Source organism: Bos indicus, chromosome 18 (assembly GCF_029378745.1).
Source record: "Bos indicus isolate NIAB-ARS_2022 breed Sahiwal x Tharparkar chromosome 18, NIAB-ARS_B.indTharparkar_mat_pri_1.0, whole genome shotgun sequence".
NCBI lineage: Eukaryota > Metazoa > Chordata > Mammalia > Artiodactyla > Bovidae > Bos > Bos indicus.
The window spans coordinates 22574854-22601239 of NC_091777.1; the positions used below are offsets into that span (position 1 = coordinate 22574854).

The window sequence follows — 26386 nt, forward strand, 5'->3', positions numbered from 1 at the left end:
CCAGCTTCCCGACACAGGCATGCACTGAGTTAGATTTTGAAGTGGGGAAGGGTTATATCTTGGAGTGAGAGAAGAAAGGAGGTTCAGTTGGAGCAGACAAAGGCCTGGTGGTGGGCCAGAGTAAGATGAATCTGACCAAGAGCAAGCAGCAGACTTTTTGGCTGAGAGGCAAGAGAAATTAGAAATGAGGTGCTTAAATTTAGTCTGTGGTACTTTATGAAGTACTCTGAAATCTTGCCTGTGACACCAAATTAAAAAAGCAGTAGGGCATTCTTGAGTAGAGAAGTATCAGATAAAATCAGCCTTTCTGGTAAACTACTATTATCGTTAATAAATTGGGGGAAAAAAAGAGCAAAAAGAAATTGTGAGTGTACACTTGGATGACATTTTCAACTGCTGTAAAAATCCACTCCTCTAGTCACCATGGACAAAGAACTGTGCACACTGTACCTTCTAGTTTCTGGATGCGTGCAGCCCGGATATCAAGAAGATGAACATACTGTTCCACTTTAAGTTCATAATCTTGCTGCAGATTTTCCATCTTCTGGGTCACTGCCTCAACTTCCATCTAAATAAAATACAGATAAACAGCTTCATTACTTAGGATCTGTTCCATTAAAAAAAATTTTTAAAGCAACTATGATTCAAGCAGATTTTAGATCCTGGGGACACCAGGAGCTGTAAACCATTGTTTCCTGACTTCAAAGAGCTTACAGTTTAGAAAATTATGCTTGACGATGTTCATTAATTAGGAGTGAAATCCACACAACTCTGGATTCCTTTTAAGGAGTGATATTCCCATTAGTTAAAAGCTAATATAAACATGGCTGTGGCAGGACCATAGGAGAAACTATAACTCAGCTGCAGAGTGTGCTAACACTAGTAAAGGGGGAATTCATCACCACAGTTCACTCTCTAAAACCAAGGACTTAAAATTATTTGTTTTAGAACTCTTTAGTCTAAGTATCCAGTTACAAGGCTAAATTCCGAGCATGTGGTAACACATGACAATTTATAATAGATGATAGTAGATGATACTGCTTTAAAATGCAAATCATCAGTAGAATATTATAGGAAACCTATCTTCTGGATTTAGTGTATTACAGTACCTGATAATCTTTATTAATTTTATGTTGCATAATTAACATGTTTCTTGTCTTTTCAAGTTCTTGCACTGTTTCTGCATGAGTTGCTTGCAGCTCTTTCATGGACCGTTCTAGATCTTTATTAATTTTACTGTCTACTTTTTCTAAAAATGAAAGGTCTCCATTTTTTTGTGATTTTTGAGCCTAAAACAAAACATGTTTTATTACCAAAACAAGAGTTTCTAAAATGTAATTGTGAATTACACAGATATAGCAAGAAATCATTAACTGAAAACAGATAGATTTTCATTTTCCATTAGGAATAAAGCAGTCCTGATATAGAATACAATATTTGGATAGATATTTGGAACAATTACAGAGAAACAGAAAAACAGTTTATTACTCCATGATGCAAAAAAGAATCAAGTGCATTGATTTCTATTTCTTCATTTGATTAAAATCTACACTGTGATGACCTAAAAGAAAAGAAATGTATTTTTGTGTGTCTCCTTATAAATAACAGAATATTCTAGAACTGGAAAATATCTTCTGGTGACATGTATAATTCAGTATTTTACTTAAGATAATAGGGTGCACCAATGTCTCATAGGACAGAAAATTGTTAATTAGTCTTATAGTGGGGCACATAAAAGTGAAATGTTTGTTACAGTTGGAGAAAGTGCTTTAAACATGAGTTTTTGAGGTCTACTTTAATGTGATTTTGATGTCATTATGAAATATGTATATGCTATAACTAAATGTCACCTGACCACTTTCCTGAATAATTCATTCTGCAGATAAGGGTCATCATTATGCTGAAACACTTATATGTAGACATGAAATTCATGGTGAAGTTTAGAAAGTTACCTTTATAAGCAGGAGAGCTTCACTCAGTTCATCAGCATTAATATCACTCTCCTGCAAAAGACAGAGTAAGTAAAAGCTCACCATGAGATATTCATGGAAAGTACAAGAGATATTCCAACTACGCAGATTACCCTCATGGAACATAAGCTGCCAGATACCATGGGTTAATAAACTAAGTTGTATATTTGTATTCTGTTGCTTTGTGGTACAGTGTTTTCTTGACGTATAAAGTAGTTAGATAAAAATTTGGAGTTCATTTTCTAAATAAGAAAATGGTTCACCTGGTTGTAAAACTTCATGCGGTTTTTAAGTTCATCAAGTTGTTGCTTTTGTTCCAGGTACTGTAACTGGAGTTGTCTATTTTCTTGACTGATTTTCTCATTTTGGTCTTAAAAATAAAGTCAACACAATTAGAAAGTTAAGTGAGAAAGAGGTAGAAGAACACATTTTAAGTTAACTTAACTTGTGATACACACCCAGCTTGAGCTAGTATTGTTCTGGCCAGAGAGGAAATTAAGCTCACACCTTAGACAAAGGCAGCAGGGGAGTGAGGAAGAAACACACACTATCATGTGTCCACCATATGATTCACTGGCTTATCAGAAACTTAAGACTGAGGTTCACAGTATTAATATAAGGAAATTGTGCCTCTGGGACTTCAAAGGAACATACTATCTAAAATACCTAAGAAAATACGTTTCTAAATCTATGACTTTTACTTACTTATTAAGGGTCCTGAAAGGCATGCAAAAAAAAAAAAAAATTGTGTCTTTTAGTGTTTTTAAAATCGACTTTCTTGAGTTATCTTTTCCCCATTTAGCATAAGGTCTTTTTTAATTAAAACAAGATAATTTCTCTGACAATAACTCTGGATCCATAATTATCATCAACCCCATTTTTTAAAAACTCTGTTAAGGTGAGAGAAATGGATTCTCAACCAGTGCATGGTAGTATCAATAATAATTCATGGGCATTCTTTATTCATTGAGTTCATGATATTAATTAGGACATGGACTCAGAGCTATCATTATGGGATGGAGATAGGTTACCCTTGCCTATGTGCTTATTCACTAGGACCCACAAGCTGGGGTACAGGGAAGAGCTACAGAAGACAGCAAATCCATAGAGAGTCAAATTTTTTACCCTTTGCCTTAAATATGCTTAACTTAAAAAAAAGCATAATGGCTAGCTAACAAATCTATCCTTCAGTCCTATGTTCTTAAGTGTCTTCTCCACTAGAGATCGTTGTGGTGGTCAAGTATTCTCCTCTGTTGTCTCCCTGTGGACTGACTCTAAACCATGTCATCCAAAGTGTCTCTACTAATTTCATCGTGCTCACAGAGATTTATGGTTATCATAAGTCCTCAACTCAAGTTGTACATTTTTGTTTCCTTTTCTTAAAAAAAAAAGGGAAGTCAACATATTTACCAAGAATTCCTTACATGAATACATTTGCACACTGACTGCACTTTATACAAAGATGTTTCTGACTTTCATAAAGCTTTGCGTTCCCAAGACATAAATGCTACATATAAGCAAAAACTGTAAATCACACAGTTAAGAAGAAATGGATTAAATTAGAATATTTTTAATATGACATATTTCTGGCAAACTAAGAAGAAAAGTTACCCTAGGGTATGTGAAACCATTTAAATATCAAATATGTAAATATTTTTCTTATTGATGAAAGGTTCAAAGGTTATCCTAGAGTATAAACTGCTACTATTGGGTGAACTAAATGAAAGAATTTTCCAATGTGAACAATACTTGAAAAATTTTAAGGTAAAGCTCAAATATTTATCTCTAAACTAAAAATTAGGATTAATAATAAATGTGAGTTATTATGAGATAAATTTGCTTTTTTGGTCAGAGAGTAAAACAATAATGTGAAACCCTTTATTTGATGTTGATCAGGTTAAAACAAAATCCAGACTAGGTAACAAAAAGAAGGTAAATGTAGTGAGAAAGATGTAAAACCAAGGTCCTAGGGATAATGTAATTTCCTTCTCTGGCCAGTGAAACTTTTAGGGGTTCTGAGGGGGACCTAAAGTGTAAGGACATGACTGCTCCATCCAGATGCAGTATATATTACTTCTATGCTCTAGTTTTTCTGGTCTCTCAACTTTTCAGAGCAGGGTATATGTTACTGGTGTAAATAAACTTATTCAAATGTTCCTTCCTTTACTGACTTTTGTTTCAACAACCACATCCCCACTTCACTGGTTATTTTTAAAACCAAGGCTTTATTAGTGTGAAAACAATTTATTAATGGGAGAAGGTATTACTGAGTAACAACAACTTTCTCTCTGTAGAATTTTATGTAGAATTATCTACTATATTTTTCCTTTCTTAAACTGTTTATTGGGGGATATAACTCCTGGAACTTTAAAAGTACGGAGACGTTATAGTTCAAAGAGGAAATAGACTTGCTGAATTATAATATGAAAAATCAAAGCACTCTGTACAAGATGAAAAATAACCTCCTTACCTTATGATTTGACAAAAAGCAGGTTAAGCTAAACAGCATTTTATTCAAATGAGATAACATTTCACTCTTTTAAAATTATGTTCTTCGAGCACACCATTAATAAGCAGAGTGCAGAGAACGATTCAACTAAACAATTTTCAGAGCTCCTTTGTGCTAATATCTTCAGCTGTGATCAATATAACCATATGTATTATGCTGAATTATGCATTTCAGCTAAAGATAGAAAGGAACTTTCAAAAGCAGGCCCTTAAACACATGCAGTTAATTTAAGCATTAACCAAATGCAAACTGCATTTACATATCCTCCCCCCACATATTCACACAATCTGAAACTAATTTGTACCTTGAATAAAGAGGTGAGTATTCTCTAAAAATAATTTGCCAGTTAGATGAATGACTACAAGAAGCCAGGGAAACATCTTCTGGCAGAGAACACTTGATACATAAGAAAGTAAATGTGTGAAGAGACTTCAAAGTAAAATGAAACAATTTCAAAATCTGTAATACAAAAAGGAATTTTCTAAATATTAAAAGGTTTCCTTAAATAGATAAATTCAATTTTTGGTTTAATACTTCCTGGAAAAAAATTGTTTAAAGGCTGTATTATTTTTCTTATAATCTATCTGAACATTTTCACAAAGAAACAAAAACTTGAAACTAGTAGAACTGTAAATTTCAGGTATTCAAGCAAAAATAACTAAAATAAGTTGAACTAAAAAAAAAAAACAGATTTGGTTCTAGCAGTTTTTCTTAAGCAAATAATTGGATAAATGTGTAAAGATCTGTGCAGAAAGATGTTCATGATACTTAAAAAAGCTGAAGCTATTTAAAAATTCATCAATAGACGGCTGTTAAACTGTCTATGGCAGATCCTCACACTGGAAAACTATGACAGCCATTATGAATGATGATGTGGATTTACCATATACTTTTTTAAAAAGCACATTAAATTACATGTATACTTATAGAAACAACTCTGGAAAGACATATATAAATAATAGTGATTATTTTGTGGGTTGTGGGATTGAGTGACTTTTAGAAGAAATTTTTTTGTTTATTGGACTCTTCTTTTTTAATAATGCACATGAGTTATTTTCATTATTTAAAAAATCTGAAAAGACTTAAGAACCAGTAAGAAAAAAAGATAAGGAATGCACTAGTTGCATTAAAATAACTTAGCAATTGTTGTTTTAAAAATTTATAAGAACCCCCAGAATTAATCCAACAGCAACAAATAGGTTTTCTTAACAACAACAAAAAAAGACCACTAAGATTCTATCCTCTTAAAAGAGTTTCTTTCCAGAGAACAATGTAAATGTGAAAAGATGAGAGTTTGGAAATTTGGGTATCTAGGGAAGAACAGAAAGCAAAGGAGAAAGGTTTATTTCATTTCTCTTTCCTTTAGAACGAACAGAGAGGAAATATAGAGAACTTCTACTTTGGTGGAAGACTTTATTGAGCAACTACTAAACAAAGCACTCTGTTAGGTATAAAATGCTACACATTAAAATCAGGAACTATATATCTTTGACGTAGAAACTTTAAAATATCCACCCAGTCAGAAATCACGTCACCATTTTATTCTACTCACAATCTTCTAGAAAAAAATTCAGAAACCATCTGCCATCAAATTTAACCACTTGGTAAATATAAATACTGCATATATATTTCATTGAGATTAACACCCCATTGATTACAAGATGTGCTCCAATTTCAGACTTCTTAAAATGCTAAAAAAAAATCAGACCATAATTTAAAAAAATGTTATCACCTTTTTAATGATGCTAAAAAGATGCTTCTCAAATTCAGAGATATTAAAATGGGAAAAAAAATCTTTCTTAGAGTTAACAAAATATGGCAGTGTGATCTAAATCAATATAGAGAATACTGCCTAGATATGTAATTGTTTTTTTTAACTGAGTCCGTATTAAACATTTAAATGTTCTCATGCAACTGAACTGCAAATGTTCAAAAGGAGCAACCTTAATCAGTGGGTTTATCTAGCAGATGAGCAAACACGTACAACACTTGGAGCAAATAATTCACTTTCCTGGTTGTGCATTTGTGAGTATACGTGTGTATAAGATAGTAGAGCAGACATCTACTTTAGTATAAATTATTTTACTTCTATGAGACAAGAAGGGTGAGATCTGGGACTCATAAAGTATAACTTATTAATGATTATTATTTTAGCAGGGACATCTTGACAAGGCTTCTGTGTTTAAGTTCTCTGTCACAGAGTAGAATTCGACATTTCACTATTAGAGAGGTCTTCCTTGTCTGCCAGATCAAAAACAGCCAAGAGAGACTTCCGCCCTTCTCGGCTGTCTTCCACTGCCATTTTTCCCCCTTTGCACTTGCCACCACCTGATGTACTGCATATTTATTTAATTACTATCAGTTTCTCCCTCTCAAATTTATGCTGCATGAGGACTAGGTCTTTGTTTTATTCGTTGCTGGATCCCTGGAACTTAGAATAGTGCCTAGCACATACTGGTGCTCAATCAGCACTTGTTGAGTTGAATAAATTTAGGAAAATTAAACAAACTAAAGACAACCTGAACAAGAGTAACTCTGAGGAAAACTAATTTGTTTGGCATGTATGCTAAGCTGAGTAAAGGGAAATTTGCAGCAAGCACTAAACTCATAAAAGCGAATGACTCTTCATACCGGCTGTGTCCCCAGTACGCAGCAAGGTGCCTGGCAAAGCAACAGGCACCACAATGGGTACTTATCAAGTCAGTGAATAACGATGAATAACATGCATGTTCGAAATGAGTAAGTCAGGAGTCATTTCATATGTACCTCTTTCAGTTTTTAATCTGTCAAGGATTTCAGTTTTGTCTGTTAAATCGGATTTTAAGGCTGTCTCGAGTTGAGCAATCTGTATTTTCAGCTGCTGTTCCTTTAACTTCCATTGCTCTTCATGGGCGGCACTGAAGGCACTGCAAGACACACGTGACAGGCAGGGAAAGCTTGGAAATCAGCGTCAACCGAAAATAATAAAGAGAAAAGCTTTTAGTGGCACAGAGACCACTGTCATCATGTCTTAGGAATTAAGTAAACATATGCTGGTCTGCTGCTGTTGAAACCAAGGCGCCTTTCTCAGGCTGCGGTTAGGGAACATGAAAGAGTTTGTGGGATGAGCAAAGGAACTGGCCTTAATTTAGAGCTCTAAAGTCAGAAAAGTTGGCAGTGTGCAGCTTTTGTGGGACTACTAAAGGAATTCAGATACTGTACATAGTCCAAAGGAATCCACAATTCCAAACCTCAGCAGTAGACCTCAGACAAAACCATCCTCTCCCACGAATGCACCCTCTTAATACAGAGAAATGGGACTCTCCACCTGATCGTTAATTCTAGAGTTTGAACTTTTAAAGAGTCTGTGATAAAAACATATCCACAAAATGTGGCGATTCTGATATTAAACAGCAGTGATCATATAATTTTTTTCCTAAAAAGCAAACAGCAGCAGGCTAAGAACAACCAGTTTTACACTGTTACACATGATTGGGGTGAGAACCCAGTGAGAGGACCTTGATAATAATGTTACAGATAGAATTATTATTCATTAATAAAAGTAGCAGTTTAAACTATCATAAAAATCTACTAATGATCAGACATAGGACACTGGAAGAATCAGCTGCAAAATAACCAAGTAGTATACAGAAGGTATACAGTAAACATTTGTTTAGGTCACTGGTTTCCAAACACTGGCCTAAAACACTGGTGCTAGGTTAAAAATGCAGATCCTGGGGCCCAGGAATTCATAGTTTTATAAAGTTCCCCAGGTGATAACCAGGTTTTGGAAAAACTGACCTTGATTTGTATTTCAGCAGAAAACTATTATCTGTGAGCCTTGATATGACTGAATAATTATCAGCAGCTTTGACCCTTCTACTTATTTTTAAACCCAGTAAAGGAAGCAGAAATTTACTAAATCTGGTTTTGAACTGATGATGAAACAAATGGAAAAGAAACTTGTTACTGAAAATTGCCGAAACTTGTTACTGAAAATTGCCGTAAATGTTGCTCCACCCCCCCCACCCCCGCCCCCCGCCCCGGCTAGTCTGAGGTTTTATTCCAAAAGAGATACTTTTCTGGGAGGCATATCTTTCAAAAGAACAAAAAACTGTGTATTTATTTTACAGTTTGAATGTTTTTATTGCATTTAAAATAACATGACCTTAAAAATAAATAGAATTCTAGAAGTTTCTCTAAATATGACATCTGTTTTTTCTATCAGTATTCTCATTTCACATATGGAACCTTAAAAAAATACATGGATCTGATATATCAATGTTTCATGTTAATTTTATCAAAGGTAGAGTTACCTAGGTTTAAATGAAATCCAAATATGTACTTTAAATACTGAAGTAAAGAATATCCCCTTACATTTTCATTTTTTTACACAAATATATTTCCATGTCTGGTCAAATTATGTATACCAAACACATAAAAATATGCATATACGTGAGTGTATATGTGTGTATGCATGTGTGTGTGTGTTTTATATTATTAAAAACATGTACTACCCGGAAAAAAAATTAGCATGATGAAATAGGCACAACCATACATTATATCAGCTGCTAAAAATTAGAAACAGTAGTATTCCAATAGCATTAGTACCAGCAAAAAGATCACCAACAGTTAATCTGGCAGAAACATCAGAAGCTGTATGTGTTTAAATTAAGAACAATTTAGCAGCCTGGTTTTTCCAAACCCACAAAATACTAGTGTAAATCAGCATAAGTCACTCTGAATTTAGTCCACTGCTATCTTCCCTCTAAATTTAGGATTACATTCCACTGGAGTTTCATGAGGAATTCCTTTTGAATTTACTGTATTCCTCTATGCTTGGAGCCATCTGTGTAACTATAAATGGTAAACCACATCTGGCTCCATTTTCTTTGTAGAGGCTGTGTACATGATTAAATCTGCATATGTGAACAGTCTTTGAGAACCCTTTATTCATGAAAATGTTTTTGTACATTGCCTACAGTGACAACTGAGGAAGGGATCATAGTTGGTCTTTGTGCACATTTCATTGTTACATTATGTTGCTGGAGTGATAAAGAATCCATCTGCAATGGAATGCCCATTGGTTCCTGTGGTCACTGGCATGTCCACTGGCAGTCATGGGTCAGCATACTGTAAGTACACACCCTTGATCAACAACATGGTAAGATTAAAAAAAAAAAGAGCTGAAGAATTCACCTCTACCCTAAAGTCTTTTTTCTTACAGAAGGAATTCCTTTTATTCCAATGTTCAAGGGCATCGTAATGTGAGAGATAGGGAAGAATAAGCTCTTATCCTCCATAAGGAAATCCATAGGTACCTTAGTTAGGCCTAATGGAAATTAAATGCATATTAACATGGGGATATTTCACTTACTAAAGGAAAAATGATTGCCCCAATGTACCCAGTTTGATTTCTGAGAAGCACAAAGTGCTCATTTAGGATCATATGAGCTTCCATGTTTCTTAGAAGATTATAGGGGGTCAGGTGTTCGATTTACAGAAATAGAACACAGAGACTCTATGGATGGTCAGTAGCATGCCCTTAAATTTTGGATATTAGATGACTATCACGTTGTAAAAACTTGAATCATTCAATTCTTAAAATGGTTACTATCATCTTCAGAAACTGGACCAACTCTTCTTTTAAATATGCATTGGATTAGTGTCTCTCAGGAGTTAATACCTTAGAATCACCTTTAAGAGAGTCTCTGGATTTAAAACTCAAATTGGCTGAATCTGAATTGAATGGTGTTGGGGGTGAGGGACAAGGGCAGGTGGGGAGGTTTCACAGGGGGGGTTAAACCTCCATTTCACTGTTTTCAGGTTACTGATATACATTATAGTTGAGGGACTATTGCATTCATCAGCTGCATTACCCTAAAACTATATACTAATTTCAAAAATGGGACACAGCTTTACTATATTATAGTATAGCTTTTCTCTCTGACCAAATTGAAAGATTTAATTGCAAAAAATTTTAATGAACATTTCTTAAAGTTATACTCATTGCTTGGCAAAGTATCAAAAATGTTTTGACATATTAAAAATGGCTCATACCAAATACTAGCATGAAGATTTTATCTTACCAGATGTTTCTCTAATATGTCATATGTCAAGTAATAAACACATTCAAAATACCATTTGAAAAGGAAGATGAGAATGCAATCTGCACATCACATTTTTCTACTGAAAACCAGCCAATTCTGAATAACAAACAAATGCTCCCCTCTTAAAAACATGCTATCACTATGACTAACCAAACAGGGAATATATGTAGTTTGTGATGAGCCTTACTTATTGGCAACAATGAATAACACTGCCATGAAATCCAAGAGCTGTAAAGAATCCTGGCGAGGATGTTGATTTTTGTAGAGTTTTTTCAACTATGCTTCTGAAAACACATTATATATTTAAAAAACTGTATTAGAGAATTTTATAGTCCTATTTACTATCATGTGTGCTTGCTGGATTTTGTCCCTAAGTGACATTTTTTTTTTGACACAAATGTTTTGACACTCATTATACCCATTTACTTCTACACACTTCACACAAAATTCAAGTGTAAGCAGCATAATGAAGTCTGTTTTTAATGTGGCAGGGAAAAAAAGGTTGCTCAAGCACAAAACACTAAAATAAAACCCTCCAAAGTCAGATTTACACTCTTAGATCACCTTCTAATATGGAAAGATAAATTTCATGATGATAAACTGAGAAAAACATGCCTTTCTTAAAATGTCATTTATGCATTATTCCCAACAAAGTTTAATGTTTTTTTTTTTTTAAAGTTTAATGTTTTTTATTACAAGAAAGTATATTCAGTAGATTCTCATACTGAAGGGGAGTAGAAAATGTAAAAGTAATGACCAAATGGCACTTATACACATGTATTAAGTTCATGCTAAATTACTTGAAATTATAAGACGTTAAGATAAATATTTATAAATTAATAAAAATTTCAAAATCTATGAGAGTTCTATTATTCCATGAATGTTTCCCTCTTGCACATATAATTTTCCATTGCAATTAAAATCAGAGAGATAGACATAGGGAAAAAAAAATCAAGTTTCAGGTTCAGAAGAAATGGATTCTAGTCTTATACTGGGGTTTCAGCAATGCTGAAACTGACTCTGTACAGGTTTCTTAATTTTTCTTGAGTCTTAATTCCCTCATTTATAAGATATGGGGATAACATTTTCTCTGCCATATTATATGGTGATTGTGTGATCTATACAATGAAATTTTAAGATTTCAAACATACAACTACCAAACAGGCATATATCAATATAAACCTATGCATTATTCTGTAGAGACAGATACAATAGGATAATAAATGCTTTACATAAAATTAATCAGGGCTGATGAGAGTGGGACCAGAACAAAGCACTAGGGCCACATGGTCTGGAAGGGGGTCCAAGGGAAATTTCACATGAAGAGTTTTTGCCAGTCTGTCCTCGTTGGAGAGCCCAGGATGTTACTTTGATGTTTGAACCTGCTACTGGTCACCTTTAATATAATAAGCCACTGTGCAAAGATAATTAACACTAGGATAAGCAACGCAGGTGATACTATACAATGACATGTCACATTAATTTAGGTATTTTCTCAAAGTAAACCAAAATAAAAGCCTCTCCTTGCTACTTGTTTAATTTGTAAGATGTAAATTTAGCTTACAAAACATATCAAACAAAACCCAGTTGAAAAGTTAAAGCTATATCTGTAGATCAGATAGCTATTTTCTGATGTTTCAGAATGTGAACAATTAGAAGCAACTGTTGAATATCAGCTCTAACATAAATATATATGTCAATATATACAAAATTTACTTACATGTAAATCTGTATTTATCACTTATCGGTATCATACATTGAACAGACTTATAAGTACACACACGTGTGTATCACTTAATTAAACAGAGCTGTGGAGCAGAATTTTGTTTCTAACATTACTAGAAAGGATTAGTTTTTAAAATACCATAATTATGAAGCAGATTTAAAAAAAAAAGGAAAGCAGCTCTCTAAAATACATCTTAGGATAAAGATGCGGTGTTTCTCTTTTTAAGAACCAGAAAAAACTAACACCTTTACTTCTCATCAACGGAATTAGGCTCAGCTAACAAGCTGGGTAGCCGAGCAGAACAAACAAGGGCTTGAAGAGACCAAGAGAGGTTCAAATATGATCTCTATTACTTCATAGCTTTAAGAACTCAGGTAAATTTCCCTAATTCTATTTTATTTTCAATTTCTCCAAAGTGGGCATTAACAATACCTGCATTTCCAAGTTGCTGTAAGGAATTTATACCAATGCATAAGCAGGGTATTTATCACAGTGCCTGCACACTTGCAGTCTGTGTTCAAGAAATGAGAGCAGTTTGTCCTGACAACAAAGTGATAGTTTCTTAGTAACAGACTGCTGTTCAGGTTAAAGAACTTATTACCAATCCCTTAAAAAAAGCTTATTTTTCTTTTGTTACATGTATAGATTTCTTGCAATCAGCTGTGGCTAATTCTTTCATCAATATTAGGTTTTCTGACATTCAGTGTTTTGATAGAAAAGATCTCAAACAAGAGAAGGAGAGAACACATGGAATCACGATTTACCTGTTATAAAGTTTATCATAGTTTTCCTTTAAAAGTTCCCGCTCCTTTTCTAAATCACTAATTCTATCCTGCAGCTGAAATGAAAAGAAAATTACACACTAAGGATATAAAACCACCTAGGGATAAAAAACAAAAACATACGAGGAGACAAACATGTTTCAGTCTTGATTTCTACATTGCAGCCGTGAGCTAGACCACGTATATTGTCTGAATCTAATTTAGCATCAGTTTTTTCCAAGTTGCTAAGTAAACATGAAATTAATATTTCTGTTTTAATTTACTAAGAACGTATGCACTGCTTTATGGCAACATGTGCCAAAACTCAATAAAGGATGTGTTAAAAGCTTGCTATTAGGTTTGGGGAAACATAATATTTTTTTACTCTCCTCCCTGATGGATTCCATCATTATATTCATTTTGTATAAATTTCCAATTCCTCCCCTCCCAAAATTAAAGGATTAAGCTTTCTTTTGGTTTGTGGTTCAAACAAATTGTGTCAGTCACTACTTACTCTGAACACACAATTTCTCATGTTACCTGGAATTTACAAAGAAACAGTAGTACACCTTTCAAATGACTGAACAAATTAAACTATATACCTTGCTTTATCCCAATATATAAATGAATAATATTTTTAGGAATAAATGTAGGTCAATAATTATATATTGATGACTAAAATGTAGCTTTCTGAATTTATTTCTAGTATTTCAGTTTAATTCACCAGTATATTTTGTTGTTACAACCTTTTCCCATGGATCAGAGTACTCTTAAAATTCATTCCCTTCTCAAAATTCTCTTTTGATGCCAGTATGAGACACTATAAAAGATTCTTCCAAGATGACAAGAGAAAGTAGGCATCTTATTTCATTTCCATGCTCTTTAAGGACAAAGTTATCAGACTACAGAAAGATTGTGCTAGCTGGGGAACATGAGAAGCAACATGAGTAGGAAGATGAGTTTTTAAACAACTTCTTAGAAAAAAAATAATTTCTCAAAATTGCTGACACTGTACGGCAGAACATTCTCCTCCTTAGAGACAGATATATTCCTATAATTGTTCTGACATCTCAAATGACTAATAAGCTGTTAAGACTGAGACAGTTATATTCCTCAGGTAATCTGGTATCCGTTTAAAAATGTCATGGTTAAAAAAAGCCATGGTTTTCCTTTCCTCAAGGATCCTTAATCCTTTAGATACACAGTGGATCTCAGCACATTTGTAAGTATTGTTAAGTACCGATTTGCCATGCACATATTACTGGGTGTGCTCAAAGTGCCATGGATGTAGTTTAGGATTCTGAAGTCAATATAATATTTAAAATGTCTCTATTTGACTTTTTCAAAACAGTTACAGACAAGTTTTAATGCAACGAATGGCTAAACATTTTAGGAGCTTACTTCTTCTATTCTTCTTTCAGAAAATGTCATGGAACGTAACTGTTTCTCAAGACTGCAGCATTTTAAACGTTGTTCTTTAAGTTGCAGATTTAGCTCATCTCCATTTGCCATTAAGGCATCATGGCTGATCCAGAGAGTTTTTTGCTTCTAAAAAACAAAAAGAAAATCCTTTCAAAACTATTTTTGGATTCTGCTTTGAATGAATGATTACCACTCCAAAAAATGAATTTACTCCAGAAGTTCATGTTACACAGTTTATTCTTTATCTTACCAACATTGTATATGTGCTATTTTATTAATGTGCTACTATACAATGTATAATGTCTCCATACAAGGTAGTCTTGGCCAAAGGGTTTCACGAGGAAGAAAATATTTTAGCACAGAGTCACACAATGCAGTCTGGTTTTGTCCTTTATTTTATTTTTTCCTAGTTTTTTGACTTGGTGATAGTGGCCAGTGAGTAACTTAGTTTTAACAGATAATTTTTTTTTTTTTTCATTTCACTGTGGATGCAGTGGTTGGAAATGCTGTCTAAAAAATGCTGCTGCATGGGTTAAAAATAAATTCTGATCACAAATACTCAAACTGAAAAGATTTGTTGCCACACCAGATAAACAGCTTTGGAAGGTTAGCTTCTAATTTAATACAATTATGAATTTCAATTTCGTAAAATAGATACTGAAGTCTTCATTTCAAAAATGGATCTACTTATGAATGTTTTAAATTCAGTTTTATATACTTAAATGCCACATACTTCTTTGAGAAATAAAAAAGGTGATTACACTAAAGTCTTTTCACACAGTCTATATGACCATAACACGTAATGCCTCCTCTGCTAATTTAAATCATTCAAGTTCTACTGAAGTTCTTCAAATTTTTAAAAGAAACATGGATATTGAGACCCTTGAGTTTAATTTTTGTTAATCTTGGTATTATTATAGAATACTATCTTTAACTAGCTTTCTTTGGGCTACCTCAGTGAAGCTGTTGGTCTGAACCTCTCAAATCTCTACTCAACGTCAATCCCAAAAGATGTATCTGTGTTATCAAAGACACTTGCTACTCATGGTATTAAACAAATACCTACAAATACCTGGAGTCACTGTAAAATGGAAATCAAAACAGTCAAAGGGATAAATGAATGCAGAATCACTCTTTAATTCCTTTCTTAATTCCTCCTTTAGAGATGGCTTACAACTACATATATTTTAAACCTCCTTCTTCTAACTATCTACTGATAGCACTATCAATCCCACTATCTAATTTCTCTTTCGTACACGCTCATATTTATATGGAAGTCAATGTATTACTTGACATTTAAAGAGGTTACTGCAGGATGGAAGACACTATCCAGAGTATGGTTGAAAATATTTATCTAATTCAACAGTGAATTTAGGCTTCAGATGACCCTATGCTTTGCATCAATTTACTGCTTTCCTTGTTTCAGTACTTCAAAGAAAGCATTGCTTAATATGAATTCTGCTCATCTGGAATGCTTTGGAGTTCATTAATTCCAGAAACTATATTAATTATGCAGTGCCAATAAACAGGAATGCTCTGATGGCACATTCCTGTGGGGCCACAGTCCTTGTGAAAACAACCATGGGGACAAGAGTACCACATACTGTCAACCTCAACGGTGAGGATTTAAAACAAATACACTGACAGGAGACGTGATGGGTATTCAAATATTTTCTGAAACTAGTAGTAAAAAAACAAAATACCACATATCAAAATAGATTTAACAAAACTTGGTTATTAACCTATTCTAAGCACTGATCTATCTCGGACACTTCATAAATGCGTGGAACTGAAGATATATACAAATACATCTAAACCTTCATTGCTATATGCCCATACGATTTCAGATAAAAGGAGTGAAGAACAAATGTTCTCGACATGAGATGACTTATGGTAAATGTGTTTATTATTTTAAGATGACACAGGTATTCATAAAAAGTCCAAGCAGTTATTTCTTTAATTAAGTTATAAATAACTAACCATATCAGAAGGGAAATAATACACACTTGAGAATAAAAAGAGCAATCTTTAAAAATTACTCTTTAGTGTTATGACCATTCTACTTTAAAAAATGTTTGAACGCTATTTTTGAATCTCTGTATCTATATATCACCGTAATAAAATAATTTATCACAGTACCTCTTGAAGTTGAATAAATTTTCCTTCCATTACTGAAAGGGCATTGCTTTTTTCCACTAGTTGCTTATGAAGCTTAATCAGTTCTACGTTGTCCCGAATGTTTGACCTTCAATGATGTATTTAAGAAAACGACAGAGACAGAATTAAAAATGCAAGACAAAAGGAAAAAAAAAAAAAACTGTGGTGAGACTATAATTTTTCATTGACTGTTACGTAGAAAAAAATTTACACACATGCTTATCAGTCATTGAGGTTTCTAGTTTATTATACACTCAGGATAGACTTACTGTTTAAGACCAACCAATAATCATTCTTGAACTTTCATAAATACATAGACTCTCAGAGTTTGAAGGGAGCCCCATATTTGATTTTGTCACTTCTACATCGTATCATTTTATCGTGTCCTGAAAGATGTGCAAAAGGACATCAGTCTTTAGCACAGCCATCATTCCACCACCAAACTTCAGGCTTATTTTAGGGAGGACTATCATAAAATATGCCATACAGCTACTCATCTTTCCACAACTCCCTCGAAACAAATGGTATCATAAGATTATCATTTATTGGAGTTTCCTCCTGGAGTTCAGACTTTTCAAAATATTTCAAAAAAAAAAGTGACTTAGCATTTTATACTAATAATGCCCAAAGCTGGCATTTAAATACGTTGCAGATGTGCCTGTAGCTGTAAGAGATCATTTAACGTCCACAGGGTATATAGAAACTCTATATGCTGCAATACTAGTTTGTATTTTTCCTACTGAGATTAAAGCAAACGCAGAATTTAACAGGAAGATCTTGTTAAAGGTTAATCATAGATCTAAATGAATACCTGTTTTCAAAAGGCATTTATTTTCCTGACAGAGAAAGAAGGTTCCTTAATTTAATATGTTTTACATTCAAAAGTATTTTAAAAATTGTGAGGTTTGGTTTTAGACTTCATTTTCTAAGAAAAATAAACACAAAAATCTTAAGTTCAGAAAATATTTCAGTATTTAAAGTAAGTAATTTTACTTCCAAAACTTATCTAGTATACACATATTGGAAAAATTGTCACAACGCCCTACTGGAACCAGAAAATGGACTACAAAGCTCACACATCTGTAAACCAGCTGAGGACTTGAAATACTTAATTTTCCTCTTTGATATTTGAAAGTTCATTGTATTTTGGCATCGGACAGTTAGTTATCCTCGCACAGAAGATAAACAAGTCCAAGAACCTGGATCTTGCCCAGGGTACAGTCTTAACACAATGTTAAAATAATTATGTGTCTAAAACATGTTATCTAGTAGTTCCGAGCACACATTCAACAGTACACTCACCAATATTCCCCTCAGTATTATTTTTACTTACTAAAAAAATAATAATAATATGAAGGGAAAATATTTTTTGAATAGGTCAATAGAAAATATGCATATTTTTTCATATTTAAAAGTCAAAATTAACTTATCTGTTTTCTCCAGAATTACTTGGTTTGACTGCTCAACAGTAAGTGACATTTACTCTTACAGGAGAGAACATTGTTCAAATAATTTCAATCTCTACTTATATTTTCAGCTGTAATTCATCTTTCATTTTTCTTGTTTTTAAGCATGTTAATATTTTCAAGATTGAATATATATGACATATGTATGAATAACAACTAGTATGTGATGACATTAACAAAAAATTAAGTCCCAACAACCCATTCAGCCTCATAGGGTCATATAAACAGCAGGTTTTAATTTTCAATTTTCTTTGTAAGACAAAGGCCAGTAAGTATCTTGGAAAAACTGTCAGTGGTCTAATTGGTAGATGTTTTCTTGAATATTTCCTAAAGTCCTTGGAGTTTAAACTTTTCATAGTATTGCCAAGAAAGGTGACTTGGTGTTTTATACAAATGATGCCCAATGAGTAGGCACAAATACAACAGAAGTACTATTTAGAAAACAATGATAATAATGTGGTACTTTAAAAAATCAGTTCATTACAGAGTACACCTATTCTGAAACAACATAGCACCTGGAAGTCTTTAATAATTATTCTAAAGTTTTAGGGGCTCTATACATAATGGCTGGGGCTTCCCAGGTGAAAAAATCCACCTCCCAAAGCAGGAGGCTCAAGAGATGCAGGGTTGATCCCTGGGTCTGGACGATCCCCTGGAATAGGAAATGGTAACCCACTTTAGTGTTTAGTATTCTTGCCTGCAAAATTCCACGGACAGAGGAGCCTGGCGGGCTACAGTCAACGGAGTCGCAGAGAGTTGGATACAACTGAGTGACTAAGCATGACAGATAATGGTTATCATTATGATGGGGTATTTCTGATAGTGACAGTGAAAAGGAAAGATCACTTACTGTTAAACTGAGAGTGAAGAGTCGATGATATAAAGTGCATGAAAGTTAAAAGCAACACTGTGATGAATGTGGCCTGGTCTTCAGAAAGGTGTACAATGAAAAATCATCTCAGATCTGCCAATCAACATTTTTACACAGATGAAATACAGTAAAAGGATGCGAGTGTATGTGAGAGAGGAAAGAGGTCATGGAAAGGTGACAAGGAACGTGAGAAGGCTACTCGAAGGCAAGAGGGAGCTAGAGTCCTTGCTAAGTGGCTGGTCCTAGACCTCTGCCTGCAGAGGAAGGCCTCAGGTTGGTTTCCTCTGAAGAGCAGAGACAGACAGGGCTAATTTTATGAACAATATTTTAAGTGACTGCCACATAATATGTTCCTGCCCTGTTCTATGCCCTATGAACGGAACATGAAGTCTTCAGGATGATGACATTTGAACAGAAAGAACAATGCATAGCAAACACATTCAGATGAACTCAGACGGTCATGCACCAATTCATACATGCTGCATTATACATGGTGAAACGATCGGCAAATGGATATCAAGCACACTAATTATGTGCTTTGTAAAAATAAATTTCTCATATTTTTCAACAGGGATTTTGAAAAAAAAAAAAAAAACCTATACAAAATTAAGTTGGAAAATGTGGTTTCTTTTCTTTTTTTGCAGACATATTATTTAGAATTATGATCAAATCTTTTAAAACTATGAGAAGAGCTGTTGGCCCATCTCTAAGATTAAAAACAAACTAAAATAAATTAGATTTTATGTTGAAAAAAGTAATCCAGCTCTCAAACCTACGTGCCAAGTTTCTCTCATATAATTTGAAACAGTCAAGCAATAAACTCTGGAAGAGGAATTTCTAATGGAAGCCTTGAAAACACTTGACTCCAGCTCTGCTACTGGGTGCCATAATAAATCCAGAAACTTAAAACCTCAAATATACTGGAGAAGGAAAAACTTTCAGTGGTGCTATGTAATGTATAGTCTAATATGAAAGCTTAAGAAGCCAAAACTTTGCTCCAGTGAAAGTTTCTAATACTTCACTTCCTAGGCACACAGTTCCTCCCCGCCTTCACACACGTTAACCTTTCTTTCTTGGCTACAGTACGGATTATGAATGCTAAAAAAAAAGCTTCTTGATTATTTGATGCAAAGATGTTATAATACCATTTTTAGCACCATTTAGAAGGGAAGGTTTTAGAATACAAAAGGTAGGCTATGAAATTCTGGAAAGTTATTAGGTAAGATATTTATGAGAGAATGAAGAGGTTCTTTTTGAGTAATAGTGTTAGGCTGACTTAATTTGGAGGATAAGCTTGAAAACAATCTTAGAATTCAAAAAAACTCCACAGGTTTTTTTTTTTTTTTTTAAATAGTGGCAGACAGTCTAAGCATACAGGTCATTCCTAGCTCTTTTTAGGGAAACACGTGTGTGCTAAGTCACTTCAGTTGTGTCGAACTCTGTGTGATCCATTGACTATAGTCCACCAGGCTTCTCTGTCCATGGGATTCTCCAGGAAAGAATACTGGAGTGGGTTGCCATGCCCTTCTCCAGGGGATCTTCCTGACCCAGGGACTGAACTCGTGTCTGTCTCCTGTCAATAGAGGACAGAAACGGTATGCACCTAACAGAAGCAGAAGATATTAAGAAGAGGTGTAAGAATACACAGAAGAACTATACTAACAAGGTCTTCATGACCCAGATAACAACAATGGTGTGATCTCTAACCTAGAGCCAGACATCCTGGAGTCCAAAGTTAAGGATGCATCATTATGAACAAAGACAGTGGAGGTGATGGAATTCCAGCTAAGCTATTTCAAATTCTAAAAGATCATGCTGTGAAAGTGCTGCACTCAATATGCCAGCAGATTTGGAAAACTCAGCAGTGGCCACAGGACTGGAAAAGGTCAGTTTTCATTCCAATCCCAAAGAATAGTAATGCCAAAGAATGTTTAAACTACTGTACAATTGTACTCATCTCACATGCTAGCAAAGTAATGCTCAAAATTCTCCAAGCTAGGCTTCAACAGTACATGAACTAAGAATCTCCAGATCTTCAAACTGGATTTAGAAAAGGCAGAGGAACCAGAGACCAAATTGCCAACATCCTCTGAAAAAGCAAGGGAATTAAAAAAAAAAAAATCTACTTCTGCTTCATTGACTATGCTAAAGCCTTTGACTGTGTGGATCAAAACAAACTATGGAAAGTTCTTCAAGAAATGGGAATACTAGACCATCTAACCTGCCTCCTGAGAAATCTGTATGAAGGTAAACAAGCAACAATTAATACCAGTCATGGAACAACAGACTGGTTCCAAATTGGGAAAGGAGTACATCAAGACTGTATATTGTCACCCTGCTTATTTAACTTATATGCAGAGTACATCATGAGAAACACTGGGCTGGATGAAGCACAAGCTGGAATCAAGATTGCCGGGAGAAACATCAATAACCTCAGATATGCAGATGATACCACCCTTATGGCAGAAAGCGAAGAGGAACTGAAGAGCCTCTTGATGAACATGAAAGAGGAGAGCTAAAAGGCTGGCTTAAAGCTCAACATTCAAAAAACTAAGATCATGGCATCTGATCCCATCACTTCATGGCAAATAGGAGGGGAAACAATGGAAACAGTGACAGACTTTATTTTCTTGGGCTCCAAAATCACAGCCAAGAAATTCAAAAACGTTTACTCCTTGGAAGAAAAGCTATGACAAACCTAGACAGCATATTAAAAAACAGAGACAGTACTTCTCTGGCAAAAGTCTGTCTAGTCAAAGCTATGGTTTTTCCAGTAGTCAGGTATGGATGTGAGAGTTGGACAATAATGAAAGCTGAGCGCCGAAGAACTGATACTTTGAAACTGTGGTGCTGGAGAAGACTCTTGAGAGTCCCTTGGACTGCAAGGAGATCAACCCAGTCAATCCTAAAAGAAATCAGTCCTGAATATTCATTAGAAGGACTGGTGCTGAAGCTGAAGCTCCAATACTTTGGCCACCTGATGCGAAGAACTGACTCACTGGAAAAGACCCTGCTGGAAAAGACTGAAGGCAGGAGAAGGGGACGACAGAGGATGAGATGGTTGGATGGCATCACCGACTCGATGGACGTGAGTTTGAGTAAGCTCTGGCAGTTGGTGATGGACAGGAACACCTGGTGTGCTGTAGTCTTACGGGGTTGCAAAGAGTTGGACGTGACTGAGCGACTGAACTGAACTGTCTCCTGTATTGGCAGGAGACAAAGGTAACAATAGAGTATCACTCCTGAGTAGAATAACAGGAGGTTACTAGAAAATTAAATGGAATAAGCTTCACTAAAATAGCTGAGCAAAGTCTATTTGAAAGGTCATGACTTTGTTCAAAACTGCAACTTAGTTCATAGATGAAAAATAATGCTCCCTCATTTTAGATGCATAAAGGAAAAAGTTTGTATGTGTATGCTTATTTGCCTGTGGATTGCATCTTTCTTGTGGTATTGGGTCAAAACATAAATAAGAACTCAATATTTTCTTATTCTCAAACACCTACAGGGAATGGAAGGGGACAGTTATATAGGCCTTTCTACATGGACATAATCATACTCTTCTGAAAATAGAGGGAGCACTCCCAAAGATTGGTTGGGGACAGGAAGGACCCAAATCCTGGCTCATCTTCTTAAGGGGCCATTTTGAAGTTCAAGTTTGTGGATTCTGACCAGTAATGAGAATTTGAGAATTATATTCAATATATCAGAAAGCCCAATGAGAAATGTAGACTTACTGGCAATTGAGTTTTACAAGTGAACTAAAGGCCTTATATTGTTTTTACTTTTTGATAGAATTATAGCAAATCAGTGCAAAATTATAGGCTATGTCACAATTATCTTGAAATGATTAGCATGATACAGGTTTTGGATGAAAAAAAAAAAAAAAAAACCCCAACAAATTGATTAAATTACTGTATACTGCTTAGTTAAGAGGCAAAAATCTTTCAGAATCACAAGGTGCCTGGGGATAAAAGCAACTGTTGTTTTAAAGGACAGAGAACCACTCACTCATTTCAGCCTTTTCATTTCACAGCTGGGGTAGCTACCTGAGGCTTGGAGAAGTAAAGCATTCTGCCAGTTTCTACATGAGGGAGCCAGGTCTAAGAGATAAATTCTTCCCACTCTTGTGCTTCCTTCCTCTGAGATGTTCCTAAGTTTTAGCTTTCCTTCCACTATGAAGTACACTCTAATACATTAGTTACTGTTAATTTTGATAATTTCTGTGGTTTAAATATAAAGTGCCTGGGAAACATGCCAAGCAGCTATCACAAACTAATCTTAGATAACAGTCATAATAAAAAACATGGGGATAAAAGACATAGTATTTGAGCTTGATAACTTTTCACTAGGCAAATTCTAAGGTACTCAAAACACTAGTAGGAACTTGTTGGATATATTTTTTAAAGATGACAGATCACCTCTCTGTATCAGTGATGTCTACATGGTTGTCCCTAGCCCCAGTTTCCCTTCCATCTGCGAGCCAGATGTGCCCTCTAAATTAGGGGGCTGGGCAATCGGACAAATCCAAATGGAGGGGCACTCTGCAAACAACCATCATCAGTGGTCTGGAAGACTAGGGAACCTCTTGAGAATGAGGGAATCCTAAAAAGTCGTGACGATTAATTACAATACATGGTCCTTGGTTGGATACGAGGTTAAAACAAGAAAAACAAAAGAAAAATAGCAATTAAAAACAAAATAAAAAATAAAAATAGCTATCAAGGATATTAATGGGATAATGGGGTGTTCACTGGAAGGACTGATGCTGAAGCTGAAACTCCAGTACTTTGGCCACCTCACGCAAAGAGTTGACTCATTGGAAAAGACGCAGATGCTGGGAGGGATTGGGGGCGGGAGGAGAAGGGGACGACAGAGGATGAGATGGCTGGATGGCATCACTGGCTAGATGGACATGAGTTTGAGTGAACTCCAGGAGTTGGTGATGGACAGGGAGGCCTGGCGTGTTGTGATTCATGGGGTTGTGAAGAGTCGGACACGACTGAGCGACTGAACTGAACTGACTGTATCATTCATTGTGAAATGTCCTGAATGTGTGATAGGTGTCCTGTGGTTATGTAGGAAGATGTCCTTGTTCAAAGAAGGTGCTCAGCAGTGTAGAGACGGTGGCATGGTATATGCATCTAACTCTCAGAGAGAGAGAGAGAAGACACAGGGAAGGAGGGGAGTGGGCCTGTGCCTGAGGGGGCAGAATGCAGGACAGGCTGTGCCATTCACAAACATGCCAAGAGGTGAAAGGCATGTGTGTTCAAGGTACTAATTCTTGCAACTTTGCTGCAGGTTTGCCATTTTTCAAAATGAAATGCTGGGGAAGACCTCTGAGTGCCAGGAAGTAATCTACATCTGTGCACAGCTGGAAAGATGGAGCCCCAAAAGCCAAGCTGCACGGCTGCAGAAGGTCTCTGTGTTTTTAAGATCCGAGAGTGTGCCGTCAACCAAAGGGAAGAGGACAAGTCAGAGTGTTTGAAATATTTATGGGTTAAATTTCTTCCAGTGGGACATTATGGCACTTACACGATTTTTAATTAAGAAGGTAAACACCCTAACATTTACTTAAAAAAAAAAAAAAAAAACACTTAGTACAAACTACTTACACATTTGGTAAGAGTATAAATATTTGGGGAGTTGAAAAAGTCAGTAAAAGGTAAAATCATCCTGATTTTAATGTTCATGTACATGTGTTCACTGGTTACTGCTTTGCATTTAATTTAAGAAGGCCTTTTTAATAAGCAGAAAATGTGCATTTTTATATTGTTTAAATTTTAATATGGATTTTTGTTCAAAACAACACAGACATTCAGGCTACTTGTAAATGATACAAGATTTTTTGCTAATGAGGCATTATGTAGAACATATGCAAAAATCACAACTCAGTCTTCCAAAATAGACCACAATAACAGGAAAAAACATGATTTTAATAAAAAAGAGCAGTACTGGGCTTTTACTTCAAAGCAATTAAGGGCTTTGGATAACCAAAAGTTTATGTCAAGCTGATGCCAAACCAAACCGGTCTATTAAACACATACTACGAAGAGTTTCTGTAATATTCTATGAAAAGGCTCTTTGCCATAAATATCAGGCACCACACTCTGAAGATTACAACTACTTTAGGTTCATGTTTGAGAACAAGGAGTCCAACATTCAGATCAGACTTCTAGAATTTCAAATCTGAAATAATGTACCCGTGAAAGAGAAGTTTAAATATGTTTTCCATTTTGTGATTTTTCTCTACAGTAAATTATACCAAGTCTTATATTCTCCCCAACATTTTTCAACAGTTTTCCATTAGTCTCAAAAAAATTGCTGTTACACATAAAATTCTGAGCTATGTGTAAACATATAAGAAAAAAAAAAGACTTGAAGACCCTTATTTGAAGTCATTTCTTCAGTTTTCAACAACTGTATCTCAAGAAGCAATATGTTATTCACCTTCTTAGAAGAAGGTACCCTTCCTTCTAAACAAATAACCAGTAATTTTCAATTTATAAAATCTGTGAGACAGGGTGTAAGTTGCTTGCTTTCTTTAGTCTCTGCAACAAAAGTTTCTCTAACTGTAATACTCACTTTGTCTATCCCTTCACATTAAGTGACAAAAAATCGGGGTGAATAATACAATCCCCTAAAGAAAGCCTTAGTTTACTTTGTAAGGAAAACTTTTCTCTGTGTATATGCTGATGTCTCCTGCTGACAACACGTATACTGGAAAATAGGCAGACCTGTCTATTACTCTAGTTGTGCTGTTATCTAGTCCTAAGATTGAAGAGCTCTTGGATTTCCCTTTCAATTAACACTAAACACTAGTTCTCAGATGATCATATCCCTTTGGAAGGAGGAACGGCCAACATAGGGTCAATCTTATCCTTTGGGAATTTAAGAAATATAAAATAAATTGGGATTTCCCGGTGGCTTAGAGGTAAAGAACCCGCCTGCAATGCAGGAGACATGGGTTTGATCCCTGGTTTGGGAAGATCCCCTGGAGAAGAAAATGGCTATCCACTCCGGTATTCTTGCCTGGAGAACTCCATGGATAGAGGAGCCTGGTGGGCTATAGTCCATGGGGTTGCAAACATGACTTAGCAACTGAGCAGGCATACAACTGAGAAAGTAGTTTGATAACCTTGTATTCAGCTGTTGAGGAATGGCTCCAAGCTTGGGCTTGGACTAATGCACAGTTTTTATATTCAGATAATATTTAAATATGGCTGTTGGCAATTAAGATCACCATATTCAGTGTTGGGGTCTTCAGCACTGTTCTTCACAAGGTACAATTTCTTGGTTTTCCAAGAAGGCTAAGTTTATTCTTAGGGGAACATGGGTAACTCCCAGGTATTTAAAACCCTGGTTCAAGGCCAGCATTCAAATTACATTCCCTAATACAAATACAATTCTCAAAA

At 35.1% G+C, this 26386-nt stretch overlaps 1 protein-coding gene across 4 annotated transcripts in view; it reads right to left on the bottom strand.

Annotated features, from left to right (window-relative positions):
- Positions 1 to 26386, bottom strand: part of RPGRIP1L (RPGRIP1 like) — a 98462-nt gene that overhangs the window by 57376 nt on the left and 14700 nt on the right. For all 4 annotated transcript variants that reach the window (XM_070771933.1, XM_070771931.1, XM_070771932.1 and 1 more), the window contains exons 7-14: positions 16617 to 16722; positions 14457 to 14603; positions 13059 to 13132; positions 7246 to 7385; positions 2234 to 2340; positions 1953 to 2003; positions 1110 to 1289; positions 451 to 568 (exon numbers count right to left, since the gene is read on the bottom strand). In XM_070771933.1, the coding sequence (XP_070628034.1) occupies positions 451 to 568; positions 1110 to 1289; positions 1953 to 2003; positions 2234 to 2340; positions 7246 to 7385; positions 13059 to 13132; positions 14457 to 14603; positions 16617 to 16722 (923 nt within the window). The remainder of the gene's footprint in view (positions 1 to 450; positions 569 to 1109; positions 1290 to 1952; positions 2004 to 2233; positions 2341 to 7245; positions 7386 to 13058; positions 13133 to 14456; positions 14604 to 16616; positions 16723 to 26386) is intronic.